The 17,500-nt window shown below is 43.8% G+C and overlaps 1 protein-coding gene across 1 annotated transcript in view; it reads left to right on the forward strand.

The window, feature by feature from the left end:
- LOC137655522 (organic cation transporter protein-like) overlaps positions 1–17,500 on the forward strand; it is a 311,982-nt gene that overhangs the window by 108,991 nt on the left and 185,491 nt on the right. Inside the window, exon 5 of the mRNA XM_068389423.1 lies at positions 4,594–4,697. Coding sequence (XP_068245524.1) covers positions 4,594–4,697 — 104 coding nt within the window. The remainder of the gene's footprint in view (positions 1–4,593; positions 4,698–17,500) is intronic.

The raw sequence follows: 17,500 nt of genomic DNA on the forward strand, positions 1-17,500 counted from the left end.
TCCAAGATGTTGATGTGAAACGTCTTGAATAGGGGAGACCATGTCCCTTGAGCCTTTTTTCGGTGGGAGTGACCTCCCCAACCCTCCAGCGAAGCGTCCGTGTGGATGTTGAGTGATGGAGGTGGGTGTTGAAGAGGGATGGACCTTTTCAGGGCCTTTGCTTCCGACCACGGCTTTAGGAGTAACCGAAGTCTGTTTGGGAGCCGTCTCTTGAGGTCTCTTCGAGCGATGGATGCGGAACGTCTCCAGACTCCCGCGGCATCCTTTAGCTGTGCACGTAGCACCGGGTTTGTCACTGAGGCGAACTGTAGAGAGCCTAGAACTCGTTCCTGCTGACGTCTTGAGATCCGTTTGGATTTCAGCAGTCGCTTGACAGACCCTGCTATTTCCTTCCTTTTCTTCTGGGGGATGGAAAGGCGGTGTGACTGAAGGTTCCACTGGATTCCTAACCATTGGAACTTCTGAGCTGGAGAGATGCGAGATTTCTTTGCGTTTATCTTGAATTCCAGGTGTTCTAGGAACTGGGTAACTTTGTTGCAGGATCTTAAACAATCCTCGGGTGATGGAGCCCAGACCAGCCAGTCGTCGAGGTAGGCCATCACCTGGACGCCTCGGAGGCGAAGCTGTTGAACGATGGCGTCTGCCAGCTTTGTGAAGATCCGAGGGGCCACGTTGAGGCCGAAGGGCATGGCCCTGAAGGCGTAGCTTTTCCTTTGGATTCGAAATCCTAGGTAGGAGGAAGCGTGGTGGTTCATTGGAACGTGCCAGTAGGCATCCGCCAGGTCTATGGAGACCGTGTAGGAACCTTGAGGCCGAAGGGTCCTTATCTGTTGGAGAGTCAGCATCTTGAACTTGTTGTTCGCTATGAACTTGTTGAGGGGGGATAAGTCTAGAATGACTCTGAGTTTGTCGGAGTCCTTCTTGGGGACACAAAACAATCTCCCTTGGAACCTGGTTGACTTTACCCTCCTTATCACCTTCTTGTTCAAGAGATCTAGGACATATTCTTCCAGAAGGGGGGTTGATTGTTGGAGGAATTGCTGGAAGGTTGGGGGTGGTTGAGTCCAACTCCAGCCTAGACCCTTCTTGACGATGATGTGTGCCCAGGGATCGAAGGTCCAACGATCCTGGAATTGGCGGAGTCTTCCTCCCACCGGAAGCACTTCATTGCTTCTGGTGTCCCGAGGGTTTACTGCCTCGGCCGCTAGCTCCCCTTCCTCCTCTGCCTCTGGAGGGACGGCGAGATGCTTCTCTGCCTGCACCTCTGTTTGAGCCTCTACCTTTGGGACGAAAGGTAGTTGACTATTGCTCGAAAGCAGGGGTGAAAACCGGCGACTGTGACAAGACCGGTTGGGTGACCAGCTGAAAGGTCTGCTGTGGCTGAGCTGCCACTTGGGGAGTAGCGGATCCCGGAAACTTCCGTCTGTGTTGACGTTGCTGGGGTTTCGGCTTGGAGGATTTCCTCTTAGGCTGAGGGCCGTCGTCCTGAGAGGATTTCCTTTTCTTCGACATGCCCCACTTGTGGAGAAGGTTCCTGTTCTCCGTGGCGGCCTTGTCGGTGATCTCTTTCACAAGGGAGGAGAGAAAGAGGTGCTTACCCCAGATGTTGGAGGAAATCAGCCTCCGGGGTTCGTGTCTCACTGTGGCACTGGAGAACACGAATTCACGACAGGGTCTACGAGCCTTCGTGAGGCTGTACAGGTCTTTTACTACGGTCGCCAAATGTGTTTTGGCGAGAACCATGTAGTAGTCAGGGACTCTAGTGTCACCGGCCATGACGTCGAGCTGTACCTGGAGGGACATGGATGCGGCGAGCCTTTCCTTCGTGTCATGTTCCCGACGAAGGAGATGGTCATTAAGTTTCGGGAGGTCTTCGTTAAACTGACGGCCAGCTACGTCAGGTTCTAGTTTCCCTACCACGAATGTATGCTGGACATCTTTCCAGTGTCGAACATCGGGGGGAGTAATCAGGGAGAAGGGTCTGCACTCCTCCAGTGCAGGGCAAGGTTTTCCTTCTTCCACTGCCTTATGTACCGCAGCGAAGGCCTTTTCCAAGAAGGGGAGGGTCGCATCGTCTGGTGCGACGTAGTAGGGTGCTTCTTGCTAAGCGCCGGAAGTTTTGAGCAGGTAAAACCCCTACTTTTTACTGTATTGGCCAGCATAGCCTGGGCCTTCGGGAGATCGAACACAATCACCTCCTTCGGTTTGGTCTCTTCTTTAGAGGCAGGTTCGGATCGAAGTCGGACGTAACAGTCCGGAAGGGCAGGCCGTTCCTCATTCTCGGACGCAACCCTAAGGGGGGATCATTCCCTTAGGGAGGACAGAGAAGCGATAGGTACTCTGATATGAGCTTGATCCCCTTACGTGGTAGGGGGAGCAAGGCTACACAGAGGGAATGCCCTAAGGCAGGGGGTGAAGGGAGCATATAGGGGTCCTACATTTAGGTTAGGTTAGAAAGGCACACTATCAAACCTATCCCCTATATGGTCCCTGAAGGCGAAAACACTTGCATCACAGTAAACAGTATCATAAAATAATGCCACTATCTTCATAACTTAACCTAGGATCACTGTAATATATCATGCATGAACACTAATGATAGGCACTCTGGCCTAGGGGCTAGGCTAGTGATCTGGTATGGGGTCAGGCGATGACCGATAAAAGAGCGTCAAAACACGATATATAAAGTTCCTAGCTATGAAGACTAAATTACTAATAGTATCGATTAGTTAATAAGGCCGGAGAAGCTGTTGAGGCTAGCTAAATAAGGCATGCAAGACAACAGCGACGCCATAAAATGGCGTGTCTGGTAGCAGCACAGCTCTGCCAAAAAGCATTAAATATCTCGAAAAGTAAAAGTTACTTTACGGTCAGAGCTTATTTAAACAATACTGAAACCTGGTACTCAACTTTCCAGAAGAAGGCGAGGCCGAGGGTAGAGACATGGCTAAGATGCAAGTCGATAAAGTAAGCACAGGGAAAATCCGTCTTAGTAAGGCAAGCTACTATGCGAAGGATGAGGACGGACGTGACGTCATTTAGCAATGGCGCCCGTTTGTTTACATCTCGAGTACCAAAAGTAGCCACGGACGAGATTAGCTGTGGAACGGCTCCCCAGCTATTCTCCGCCCCTACACATCGAAGTGTTAACTCTATGTGGGGTGCAGATAGCTATGTGGCGCGTTAATACATGCGTCCCCTGTTGATATACGATGTCTTAAAGGGAAACCTTTAGGATACTCGCTCCAGAAGTTAGAATTCTGTGATAACCTGTGGTTAAATTCTCTGGGAATATCTAGTAGTTAGTTACCCAAGGAAGCTACCAAAAAGGAACCTTCCATCAGGACGCCATGGCTTGAGCCCAAAAATATATATATATATATGTATGTATATGTATGTATGTATGGCACAAGGTGGTTTTACTCTATATACAGTATATTATATGGGCATTATTACAGTTCCAGTTCACCGAGTTCAATGGGAGAAGTATTTATCTGTTAAATGGCCTCAAGACACCTATCAGGCCATCCCTCTCACATACACTTTGAGGGAGTCTCTTCCTGCTTCTTACTATTATAACTTGCTCATTTAGGTATTATATTGGTTAAGACTCTAGCCTTCCATGGAAATACTACCATTGTAAAGTTGTAAGATCATTGAAAGTTTGATGTTTGATCCTTCTTTGTCAACACAAATCAAATACCCTGGCCTGTTCCTTATACATTCTTACATTCTAACTTGAGTGGCTTAATACAGTAATTGTTCTCTTTCTATTTTCCCATGCAGTAAAGGTAGAACAGCCGTTAGGTATGGTAAACGGATCTTCTAAGAGAAGGACACTGTAGTTAAAATAGTATTCTCCAGTTTTGTATAGGGTAATAGCCCCATAACCATAGCCTTCAACTGTTTGTGGTCAGAGGTATCTTGTTTAGGGCTCACTTGCCAGCTTTTTCTTTGCAAACAATATATTGGCTGGGTGGTTTATCAAAAGGTTGTACTTTTTATGCTTTTTTTTTTTATCTTCAAATTTGGTTTACATTTTAGGAACCATCGCTAATGTCCTTCTCTCTGTACATAGTCATCATAATTTTGTTTTTGTTATTTTAATTTTGTTATTTTTAATTATATTTTACATTTTATTCTCTTTTTTTATGTTTGGGTGCTTTCTCTCTCTCTCTCTCTCTCTCTCTCTCTCTCTCTCTCTCTCTCTCTCTCTCTCTCTCTCTCTCTCTCTGAGGACTTTACTGGAAAAGCTCATAAGGAAGCCATCTACTATAGTTATTATAATTATTATTACTTGCTAATCCACAGCTGTAGCTAGAAAAACAGGATGGTATAAGCCCAAGTGCTCCAACAGGGAAAATAGCTCAGTGAGGAAAGAAAATAAGGAAATACACTACAAAAGAAGTTTAAGAATAGTAAGAGCATTATAATAAATTCTACATGTTACAGCAATTCCTAGTGTTTCCTGTTCCTCTAAAACTCTGACTGACATTTCAATTTAATGTTAAAATGATGCTTTATTTCTGTGATTTACCCATCTATGAATTTATGATGCTTACGGGATATATTGTTATCTTTTTATTCTTCTAGTGGGATTTGGTTTGTGAGAAGCGTGTTCTCTACTCAACAACCCAGGCAGCTGCACAAGCTGGAAAATTTGTTGGATATTTCTTCACGGGATATTTATTAGATAAGTAAGTACAGTATATCTTTTAACCATGAGAATTACTAATGATTCATTCTTCAAACATTAAAGAAACTTCTTACATTTTGAATACAAAAAATACAGGTACTAAAATACGTTACAAAGCTTGTAGACTTGAACTCTCATAAACTTGGATCTTTAGGCTATCATACATTGCAAGTTGGCTCATAACTGTAGTTTATAACCATAGCAAGTCAGAAGGTTTTCCTAGTAATCATTTCCCTTTTATGCTTAACTTTGAATTTATATAGGTGTAAATATATACATTTTCAATTCTGAAAAGCTGCTCTTGATATGTGCCAGATGATAACTGTCAGCATGTTCAGTATTTGTCACAGGTAAAGGTGTTTTTATGTTACTGAGAATTATGACTATAAATCACCAATTCTTCCTTTACCTTACTAGAAAAAATGAGATTATTTAAGACTGAAATAGGTCTTCGTTTATAGTGATAGCATAACCTCATGAAACATAGAGTATGTGAAAATACAGAGTACAATATATGTTTATACAAATACTGATAAAGTATACCAACGCATATTTTATATGTTTAGGGATTGAGATAGACTTGGACAAAGGCATTTGGCAAGATAACAAAGTGACCAAGGAAAATGTAAGACTGAACATGATACAAAATTTATAAAAGGTTTAAATATAGATGCCTGTATAATGGAAGGAGATTTTGGCATAATAGTGGTTACAGTAGAGAACTATCTCTAGTGAAAATGAGAAAGGGAAAAACCCCCGGACCATTTAGGATATATAAAAACGATTTTATGAAAACAATACCAAATCCTTTCATCTTGAGGTTAACAAAAATTATAACCGAAAATTGATGAAAGACTCATCTATTTCAAACCCGTTGTCACATAGTTTTTTTATATCCTTTTAATTATCAGCTATATCTTGATATTTTGGCCTAGGTGGTTTTAAACCCTTTGATAATTTTTGGCAATATATTGTAGTACCATAATTTGTAGATTAATGCATTTTACTCTTGTGCTTTTTGAATGTGGTCTTTATTTATTGAAAATATCCAAACACCTATTCTTGGCTTAGTTAAAAAGTTAGGAAATCAGCCTTGTCCACTTGTATCCCTTTGCCTCAAACTTATGAATAGACGAGTATTTTGATATGGCTTTTTTTGACTCAAGCCATGTCGTCCTGATGGAAGCTTCCTATTGGCAGCTTTCTAAGGGATATTTGGCTACAGTGATACTCCCAGAGAATTGACCATAGGTCTCCAGAATTCTAACTCCTGGCGGGAGTATCCTTAAAATTTTTTTAAGGATATCGCATAATATCAGGGGACGTATTTCTTGATATGACACATGGCAATCTTCACCCGAATAGAGTTTTCGCTCTAAGGGAGAAGAGTGGCAAAATTGAGGGGGAGCCGTTATCAAGGTTACCCTAAGTGGATCCCCTTCCCGTACTAATACAGGATCCAGTATGGCTACCCATTCCTTGTTTTGTAGCGCTTTACGCACGGTGTACTCCCTGCTTGCTCTAGTGTTCTAGATCGCTATTTTCGAGGATTTATCATGCATTCTCCAGCACCTTCTGCCTCTGGAAAGTTGAATATTTAATCATTCCTGTGTATAATTTTTGGCTCCCTTCTCACAGTTAAATTAGCATAATTTAGATGTGTTTATCGGAGCGTAGCCGGTAACCGGAGGCGCCATTTTGGACGCTGCCGTTCGCCATACATGCCTTATTTAGTCAGTAGAATGACATTCCTGGTATTTAGCTTTAATTGCTTTCAGCTATTTAGGCAAAAATTATACTAGTGAAGATAAGATCATGCACATATTTCCTCTTCCCTCAATATAACTATCGTATACGTTAGAGTCTCGGTGATATAGCGTAGTTGAGATTTCGCCCCGCGCTAGACTAACCTAGCCTACGCGCTTTAGTATACTTTCGTACATTATCCCCGTTTACCCTCGCGTATTGTTTTATCAATTCGACAGGAGATAGTATATCTCTTAGAACTATTTATATAATTCGATACTCGTCTCTTTTAAGGATTTAAGAGTAAACCCTCCTTCCCTCTGAGTGTCGCCATTAGGCGACAACCCTATCTTGGTCTTGCCATAGTGTAGTATACTCCGGCTTGCCTAGGCTAGTGTTTTCTGTCTTCCCCCTTGACGGCGAGTATCCCGGTTTGGCTTTACGACAGTAACTCAGAATATTCAGTCTTTATGCCAACAACTTGGTTGCCAGGGGAGTAGTCACTCCCCTGCCGGCTTACAGTTGCAGGCATAGGAAGCCTAGCTTCCCTAGACCGCATCCGAAGTGGTGGTACAATGCTGCCACCTTCTCCCTTGGGGCCTAGAACACAAGTCTTGTTTTGGCAAGGTCCTGGCCTGAAGAATAGATATTCTTCTGCTGCCCAGGACGGCGCTGATATTGAAACGAGGTTTCTGATTTGTGACTGGAAATGGCTGGCAATCCTGCCGCCTTCTCCCGATACAACACACAAGACCCTTTCTCTGCCTCTCTCTGTCCTTTAGCGTTAGCCTAGCCATCACATGTCTTTGGCCGGTGTCCTACAATCTCCCCGCGTGCCGGCCGGGCTCCTACACAGGCTACTTGATAGCCGCTCTGGGCTCCGGGAAAGGTTGTGCCGGCCATGACGGCTGCCGGTGGGAGACCCTAATGTCCTTAAGTGTTCTTCAGTCCTTCCTTGGACTGCCATCCACATCCCTGGAACCGGCAGTGGCTGGAAACAAATCTTGTGGCTGAGTGGAAGCTAGAATGTTTCATTCCCCCCTTCCATTTGAACCCTCATTCTGGAAGAAGGCAGTAGGGACAGTAGTACCTACACCCATATTTATTGTACTAAACTATAATAATAAGGTAGCCCTTCTCTCCATGCTTTCTCTCTCTCTCTGTCGGCTAGTGCCGTCAGGTACTAACCTAACCAGCAGCATGCCGGCTGGACCGGTGCCGCCAGGTACTAGCCTAGCTGGCAACATGCCGGCTGAACTACAGTATATGCTTATACAGTAGCCAGTATTTCTGCAGTATAGTACATACTGCAGGCAGAAAACTATAGTATATATTATACAGTAGTTTATATTTTCCAACATACCCTGTGTATCCTTTCACAGTCCATTGTTGAGACCAATTATAATATTGAAGTGAAGTATTCCTTCAATACACTGATAAATCATAGTCATCAGATCATATTTTACCCCACAATATTAATACTTTTTATGAAAGGGTTAGTGCTAGTATACACTAATTCTAACTCTAGAAGTTAGAACCCTTCTACTCTAGTTTTCTCCTAATAAGGAAATTCTAATATTAATATTGAGGGGGGTCACAGCAATTGGCTGGACAGGAGGCACAAGTATGTGTCTTTCCTATTTCCTTTCTAACTTACTATCCTTAGCTATAATGGTTAAGATGATACCAAAAATTAATGCATGAGATTATATTAATTTGTCAAGTGTGATAAATTACTGCATACTTATTTCAATTTCTTTTCTTTACAGGAGGACCAGAAACTGAATGCGAGGTGATGTACTATAACCACAAAAGTATGAACTTTTGTGGTCACACTATGTGCAGGTCTCATGCCGCCTGCGTAGTGACAACCGAAACCTTGAGGTATTTGGACCCCAAGGACTGTAACGTCTGCTCGGCCTTGGTGACCGAGGGTTTCGGCGCCCCCAAGTCAACGGAGTCGAAGGATGCAGCACGTGAGAAGCTTCAGAAATGGGTACGAGGGTTCTAAAAGAACTCTCCTGGACCGTACCTCCCCAACCATAGGATGCGAAGCTTGCTGTTCCCAAAGGCAACAGCTGATGCTGTCGTACCCCAGGCACGACCCGGGCCTCCCTGCGTCCAGATTGCAGTCGAGGCATATGTCATTGAAGCCTTGCAAGGCATGGACATCCACCAGAAGGAAAGGATGTCTGAAGTGTCCACGGACACGGAGAAGGATCTTCTTCGAGATGATCCTGAAGAAGAGTCTACTCTACCACCCGGAGGAGATGAGGACTACGACTCGACAGAAGCGGAGGAGCCCCTTCTGCCTGTGCCAGCAGCAGAGCCAACACCGTCTACGTCTTCGGCTCCTACCCCTCCATTAGACGCGATGGGTCATGCAGTTTTGGCCCACACTACCACCCTAATGGAAAATCTACGTAAGGAGAACGTAGGTTTGCAAGAAATTATGACGAAAGAGTTTCGTGAAGCGACTTGGATCGTCACTTCCCGAGGGTCTTACAAGCGACCCAGAGTGAAGGACCTGCCACCCTGCTCCGAGGCCAATCCCTGAAGGTATGCGGAGTTTATGCCAATCACTAAAGGCAAACTCTACATCTCGGAAAATTTGGTAGGCATCCACCTGGACGACATTGAGTTTTGGCCTAATTTTAACGCTTACCCAGAGTGCTTCATCCGGCTGAAGCGTGAGCCAGCATCCAGAGAAAAGACGGAACCAAAGGAGGTCATGGTATTCGACCACGAAAAGGAGAGCCGAGTAGCCTGAAGAAGGCAGGATACACTATCTTGCGAGTTTCTGTACTGAGCAAGAAACACCCTACGTTTCTTACTCCTTCTTCGAGAGCCTTCCCCTTCATGTCGAAGGCTTTTCTGAGTGTCCTCAAGGCCGCTGAGGCAGGCAAACCATACCCTACACTAGAGGAGTGTAGGCCCTTGTCTCTGGCTTTGTCCACAGATGAGAAGGAATGGAAGGAGGTCCACCTAACCTTCTCAGTAGCGAAGCTTGACGCAGATATCGCGGGACAGCAGTTCAGCGAGAACCTACCGAAGCTATCAGACTTTCTCTTGTGAAGGGAGCAAGAGACAAAGGAGAGGCTAGCCGCCTCCCTTTCCCTCCAGAACTGTATGGACCTGTGTGTAGGCAATACCAGCACCCCAGATATGAACACAGTCATGGCCAAGATGAACATGGCCACCCTCGTCAAGGACCTGTACGCCTTTGTGAAGGCCAGGATGGCCTGTAGGGAGTTCGTTTTTGCCGGTACAATGGTGAAACACGAACCCAGGAAGCTGATTTCTTCCTGTATCTGGGGTAAGGACCTCTTCCCAAAGGAAGTGGTCCAAGAGGTAGTAGAGATAGCCGCCATGGAGAATAGGAACCTTCTCCAAAAGTGGGGCATCTCCTCAAAGAGGAAGTTTTCCCTGGATGCTGGTCCCAAACCCAAGAAGAAGACAAAGAAGCCAAGACTACCTTCTCGGCCTGCTCAGCAGCATCCCACGGTCACCATGACCACGATGCCCCAAGTGGTCGCTCAACCACAGACCACCTTCCAAGTGGTGCCTCAATAGCTGGCAGCCCAGTTTCCAGCCTTCAACCCAGGGTTTGAGAGGCACATTACTACCCTTTGTCCGAAAGGAAGAGGATCTCTACGGGGCTCCTCAAGAAACCCAACACGAGGCAGGGGAGGACGCGGTCAGGGTGGCAAGCCCTCAGGGTGGCAAGCCCTCAAGACCATCTAAGCAATGAGATGCTCCAGGTAGGAGGGAGACTCCAACACTTTCGGGATTGTCGGGCCTTCGATCCCTGGGCCCACAGCCTAATTAAAAATGGACTAGGATGGAAATGGAACAAATCTCCATCTTCATTTCCTCAGTTCTTCCAACACTCCACCCCCTTATTGGAAGAATATACCTTAGAACTCTTGAACAAGAAGGTTATAAGGAAAGCAAAGTCCATCAAATTCCAGGGAAGGCTGTTCTGTGTTCCCAAGAAGGACTCGGACAAACTCAGAGTCAGTCTGGATTTGTCGCCACTCAACAAATTCATCGAGAACAAGAAGTTCAGGATGTTAACCCTACCACACATCAGGACCCTGTTACCGAAAGGGGCGTACACAATCTCAATAGACCTGGCAGATGCTTACCGGCACCTTCCAGTCAGCCGCCCCCATCTCCTCCTACCTAGGATTCAAGCTACAGAAGACAAAGTATGTCCTCAGAGCCATGCCCTTTGGACTAAACATAGCCCCAAGGATCTTCACAAAACTTGTGGAAGCAGTCGTACAACAACGACGCCTAGAAGGCGTTCAGGTAACAGCGTACCTGAACGACTGGCTGGTGTGGGCAGCATCCAAGACTGCTTGTCTGCAAGCATCCAAGAAAGTGATCCAGTTTCTGGAACATCTGGGATTCAAGATCAACTTCAAGAAGTCTCGCCTCTCTCCAGCTCAGGAGTTTCAATGGCTGGGAATCCATTGGAACTTGAAGTCACACCGCCTCTCCATTCCACAAAAGAAGAGGAGAGAGATCGCGTGTTCTGTCAAGAGACTACTGAAATCCAACAGGATCTCAAGACGCCAACAGGAAAGAATACTGGGCTCTCTCCAGTTTGCAGCAGTAACAGACCCAGTGGTAAGAGCACAGCTGAAAGATGCGTCTGGAGTCTGGAGAAGATACGCATCAAACGCTCGAAGAGATCTACAGAGACCGGTACCGACCTTACTACGATCACTTCTCAAGACGTGGTCGAAGGTCAAGAGCCTAATGAGGACCGTTCTCTTGCAACCACCTACCCCATCAGTGACCATCCACATGGATGCCTCGACGGAAGGATGGGGAGGTCACTCCCATCAATGGAAAGCGCAAGGGACCTAGTCATCCCTGTTCAAGACCTTTCACATTAATATTCTGGAAGCCATGGCAGTCCTTTTGATGCTGAAGAAACTATCCCCTCACAGATCAGCCCACATCAGGCTGGTCTTGGACAGCGAAGTGATAGTGAGATGTTTAAACCGACAAGGCTCGAGATCGCCCCACATCAACCATGTGATGTTAGCCATCTTTTGTTTAGCGAAAAAGAAGAGATGGCACTTATCGGCAGTTCACCCACAAGGGTTCCGTAATGTGACAGCGGACGCTCTATCCAGGCTAAAGCTGATAGAGTCGGAATGGTCCCTAGACGCAGACTCATTCTCCTTCATCTTGGAAAAAGTCCCAGAAATGCAGATTGACCTCTTCGCGATGAGCGACAACAAGAAACTACCTTGATACGTAGCTCCATACAAGGACCCTCTGGCAGAGGCGATGGACGCCATGTCCCTAGTTTGGAACAGATGGACGCGGATCTACCTGTTCCCGCCAACGAATCTCCTGCTGAAGGTCCTCAATAAGCTGAGATCCTTCAAGGGAACTGCAGCAGTAGTGGCCCCCAAGTGGCCCAAGCCCAAGAGCAATTGGTTCCCTCTGGTGATGGACCTGAAGCTGAGGCTGGTCCCTCTACCGAACCCAGCTCTATCCCAATTGGTTCAGAAGTCTACTGTCTTTGCTTCATTACAGAGAACCCAAACCATTCATCTCATGATTTTCTCACCTTAGCATTCAAGAAAAGGTTTGGGATCTGGAAAGGCAGTATAGACTTCCAAGAAGAATACAAGTCAAAATCAACCAGAAGACAATATGAATCGTCTTAGAAGAAGTGGGTTGCTTTTGTTTAAGCAAAAAAGCCGGAAGAAATCTCAATAGACTTCTGCCTGTCCTTCTTCATCCACCTTCATGAACTAGGCTTGGCTGCCACCACGATAACTACGTGTAAGTCAGCTTTGACTAGACCTCTTCTATACGCCTTCCAGGTGGACCTGGCGAACGAAATCTTCAACAAGATTCCGATGGCATGCTCTAGAATTAAACCAGCAGCCCCTCCGAAGCCCATTTTATGGTCTGTGGACAAAGTCTTACACTATGCTTCAACCTTGAACAATGAAGATTGCTCTCTAAAGGATCTAACACAAAAAGAGATAATCCTGATTGCTATAGCCTCAGGGGTTAGAGTTAGTGAAATAGTAGCCCTATCAAGAGACGAGGGCCATATTCAGTTCACAGAAGTGGGAGAACTGAATCTCTTTCCTGATCCTACATTTCTCCTGCTAAAAATGAGCTACCCACCAAAAGGTGGAGTCCCTGGAGAATCTGCCCTCTGAAGGAAGATGTCTCTCTATGTCCAGCAGAGTGTCTAAAGGTCTGTCTTCGAAGAACTTCGGACTTCAGGGGAGGAAAGTTCTTCAAAGGCAAAACCTCCGGATCAAACTTATCCCTAAAACACCTGAGGGTGAAACTCACCTACTTCATTTGCAGAGCGGATCCTGATAGTACACCCGCAGGTCATGATCCGAGAAAGATTGCTTCCTCGCTGAACTTTTTTCAGTATATGGACTTTGAGCGACTCCGCTCATACACCGGTTGGAAATCCACCAGAGTCTTCTATAAACATTATGTGAAGCAAGTGCCCGCCTTAAAACATTTTGTGGTGGCGGCAGGTAGTGTTGTGAAACCTGTCGTCCAGTGCTGCGATGAACAGTGAACTGTTTGGGACTGTCAGTTTGGGTGAAAAGGTGTTGACACCTTGCAGTGCAATACCCTTTTTATTAAGTGTCACCCTGGTGACACTAGGACTGTTCTTTATAAGTCCAGAATTATACCAATGACACCAGTGCCATGTGTACACTTGTATGCAGTGTTGATAATTGTCCAACATTTGCAGTGAAATTATCTTAATAATTTTTCATGTTTTCGAGTGGCTTATGACTTTTCTTCCCTTTCAGGTAGAAAATATATTTATCTTTTATATGTTGGATGTATAATTCTATTGCTAATTTTCATTACACCTTCTGTTACATTTAAGTTGTCTGTTCAATAAATGTATAATGTGTGTAATTGCGTCTTATTCGCCCCAAATGTAGTTGATTAAAATTAGCTGGAGTATTTTACTTATTTTCCTATGTAAAGTTCACGCTTGAGGGTACTTATATATTTGAACAAAATATCTGAATGATATGTACATTTGTTCCTATACAGATACAAACCTTGTTGCTTCTGCTGTCAAGTACGACATTTCCCTGCAGGGGGCAGGAAGCCCTAACATTGTTCCATGCTTAGTGGTGGTGACGTATAACGGTATCGTCATATATTTCTGTGGTCTGGATGACCATATAGTAGCTGACCCAAGGTTGAGGCACTTATACAAACCGATAGATACAGTACTTTCAAGTAATTCTCTGGTAAACTTCCATCAGGACGACATGGCTTGAGCCCAAAAAATGGATTTTGAAGCAAAGGGGAAAATCTATTTTTGGGTGAGATGGCCATGTCGTTCTGATGGACCCACCCTCCTTTTCTAATAAAAGGATTATATATCAATCCCCACCCGAAACTACTCTATCTGTAGCACCATGCTTAATTGCTACAAGGAGACTGGAATGGGATTTTGCATGATCTTTTGTGCTTGAATTGGTCACAATTATATAGTAGTGTAGATCCTGTTGTCCCTTTGAATGAGAATCTAGTCAAAATAATTGATAGGCGTATTCCTTCTCGTGTGCTAAGGTACCGAGTGAAGGACAAACCGTGGTTCAATGATGATTGTAGATGTGCTTATTTGGAGAAGCAGGAGGTCTTTCATCTTTGGAAGGATAACAGATCAGATTTGACCTGGAACAACTATACTCAGCTTCGAGCATTTGCTCAGAGAGTTTGTGCCTCAACTGAAAAGGAATACAATTTAATCATAAAAGTAACCCTTTCTGGTACAACTCAGGAACATAAATGGTGATCTACCCTTAAATCTGCACTCTTTGGTGTAGATGCAACAGTTCCTCCTTTACTAAAGCCAGATGGCTCAGTCAGTCACTGTCCAAAGGAAAAGGCAACCCTTTTGGCTGATGTTTTTGACAGTAAACAGAGTAATGAAAAACTTGAACTTCCTCATTCCTGTTTTCCTGAGGCTAAACTAACTAATTTAACTTTTCAATCTTGTGAGATTAAAGCTCTGTTGATGGACCTTGATGCTTATGGAGGTGTATACCCAAATGGCATTTTTCCTTTGTTTTTTATAAAGACAGCAGATTTTTTAGCTCCAAAGTTATCTGTTATTTTGCGCAAGTTAGCAAGAAGAGGAGCTTTTAGCACTTGTTGGAGAATTGGTAATGTTACTCCTCTATGTAAATGTGTTCGTGGTAGCTCAAGTTCCCCTGATTACCGCCCAATTTCCATAACTCCCATATTATCTAAAGTTTTTGAACGTCTTCTGGCAAAACGTCTTGATAGGTTTGCTGACGGTAATCATCTACTCCCTTGTTTGCAATTTGGTTTTCGTAAAGGCCTTGGAGCATGTGATGCCCTTCTTACAATCTCCAATGCTGTACAGAATTCCCTTGATGGAAGTTCGTATGATTGGCCTTGATTTTAGTGCTGCCTTTGACCGTGTTATTCATGAGGCCCTTTTTTTCAAAATGAAACAGTTGGGAGTGGGTGGGTCGTTTCTTAGCATTATTATTGATTTTTTAAGTAATAGATCTCAAAGAGTTGTTGTTGATGGGCACCATAGTATACGAATGTGATATCCGGTGTTCCACAGGGTAGTGTTCTTGGCCCATTACTTTTCATACTATATACACATGACATGTGGTTTGGCCTAGAAAACAAGCTTGTTGCATATGCAGATGATGCTACTCTCTTTGCATCAATTCCATCCCCTGAATGTAGATCTGGGGTTGGTGAATCCCTTAATAGAGATTTAGCTAAAATTGGTGCATGGTGCAAATTATGGGGTATGAAGTTGAATCCTAATAAAACTCGAAGTATGATTGTAAGTACAGTTGGTCAAGGACGGTGGCTCCTCAACATCTGGATCTCAGTATTGATAATGTTTCTTTAAATTTGTATGACTCTCTTCAAATTTTAGGTGTGATTCTCGACAGCAAATTTACTTTTGAGAAACACATTAGGTCTGTCGCTTCTTCAATTGCGCAAAAAATTGGCTTATTGAGAAAGTCTTACAAGATTTTCGGTGATCAATCTATTCTGAAGAAGTGTTTTAATTCTTTCACTCTACCTTGTTTTGAGTATAGTTCTCCTGTCTGGTGTTCAGCTGCTGATTCTCATCTTAATTTGTTGGACCAAAACTTACGGTCTATTAAATTTCTTATTCCTGATCTAGATATTAATCTTTGGCACCGTCGTTCAATTAGTTCATTATGCATGTTACATAAGATTTTTCATACCTCTGACCATCCTTTACATTCAGATCTCCTTGGACAATTCTTTCCTGTTCGTAATACTAGGCAGGCAGTTAATTCTAATAGTCAGGCCTTCTCCATCATGAGGCTCAATACTACACAGTATTCTAGAAGTTTTATTCCAGCTGTTACCAAGTTGTGGAATGATCTTCCTAATCGGGTAGTTGAATCAGTAGAACTTCAAAAGTTCAAAGTTGGAGCAAATGTTTTTATGTTGACCAGGCTGACATGAGTCTTTTTATAGTTTATATATGACGTATCGGTTTTTGACGTTGTTAATAGTTTATATTGGACATATCTGTTTTGACGTTGTTACTGTTTTTAGAATGATTTATTGTTAATATATAATATATTGTAGGTAGTAGGTTGGCCAGGGCACCAGCCACCCGTTGAGATACTACCGCTAGAGAGTTATGGGGTCTTTTGACTGGCCAGACAGTACTACATTGGATCCTCCTCTCTGGTTACGGTTCATTTTCCCTTTGCCTACATACACACTGAATAGTCTGGCATATTCTTTACATATTCTCCTCTATCCTCATACACCTGACAACACAGATTACCAAACAATTCTTCATCACCCAAGGGGTTACTGCACTGTAATTGTTCAGTGCCACTTTCCTCTTGGTAAGGGTAGAAGAGACTCTTTAGCTATGGTAAGCAGCTCTTCTAGGAGAAGGACACTCCAAAATCAAACCACTGTTCTCTAGTCTTGGGTAGTGCCATAGCCTCTGTACCATGGCCTTTCACTGTCTTGGGTTAGAGTTCTCTTGCTTGAGGGTACACTCGAGCACACTCTCCTATCTTATATCTCTTCCTCTTGTTTTGTTAAAGTTTTTATAGTTTATATAGGAGATATTTATTGTTGTTACTCTTCTTAGAATATTTTATTTTCCTTTTTTCCTTTCCGCACTGAGCTATTTTCCCTGTTGGAGCCCCTGGGCTTGTAGCATACTGCTTTTCCAACTAGGGTTGTAGCTTAGTAAGTAATAATAATAATAATAATAATAATATTCGCATCATTTATCTATTTCCTTATTTCCTTTCCGCACTGGGCTATTTTTGGAGCCCTCGGGCTTATAGCATCTTGCTTTTCCAACTAGGGTTGTAGCTTGGCTAGTAATAATAATAATAATAACAATAATAATAATAATGATAATAATGGGTAGCCATATTGGATCCTGTATTAGTACGGGAAGGGGATCCACTTAGGGTAACCTTGATAACGGCTCCCCTTCAATTTTGTTAGAGCAAAAACTCTATTCAGGGGGAAGATCGCCATGTGTCGTATCAAGAAATACGTCCCCTGATATTATGTGATATCCTTAAGAAAAATTCTAAGGATACCCATGCCAGGAGTTAGAATTCTGGAGACCTATGGTCAATTCTCTGGGAGTATCACTGTAGCCAATTATCCCTTAGAAAGCTGCCAATAGGAAGCTTCCATCAGGATGACATGGCCATCTCACCCAAAAATAGATTTTTCACTTTGCTTCAAAATCCGTTTTTGCGTTTGTGATAGTGGTACCTCTACATATGAATGTCCCAACATACGAATTTTCCAACATACGAAGTAAAATTCGACCAAATTTCTGCCTCGACATCCAAAGTGTTGCTCCAACATACGAAGTAAACATTACGCCATTGAGTGTCGAGCGCTCAGTTCTCTGTTCTTGTGTGTATCGTGTGGTTGTCCTCTGTTTGGTCTGTTATTAACAGTGCTTATTTTCTTCCTTTTCTCACATTTCCTTTTTGATTTTACCTA

Source organism: Palaemon carinicauda, chromosome 1 (genome assembly GCF_036898095.1).
Source record: "Palaemon carinicauda isolate YSFRI2023 chromosome 1, ASM3689809v2, whole genome shotgun sequence".
Classification (NCBI taxonomy): domain Eukaryota; kingdom Metazoa; phylum Arthropoda; class Malacostraca; order Decapoda; family Palaemonidae; genus Palaemon; species Palaemon carinicauda.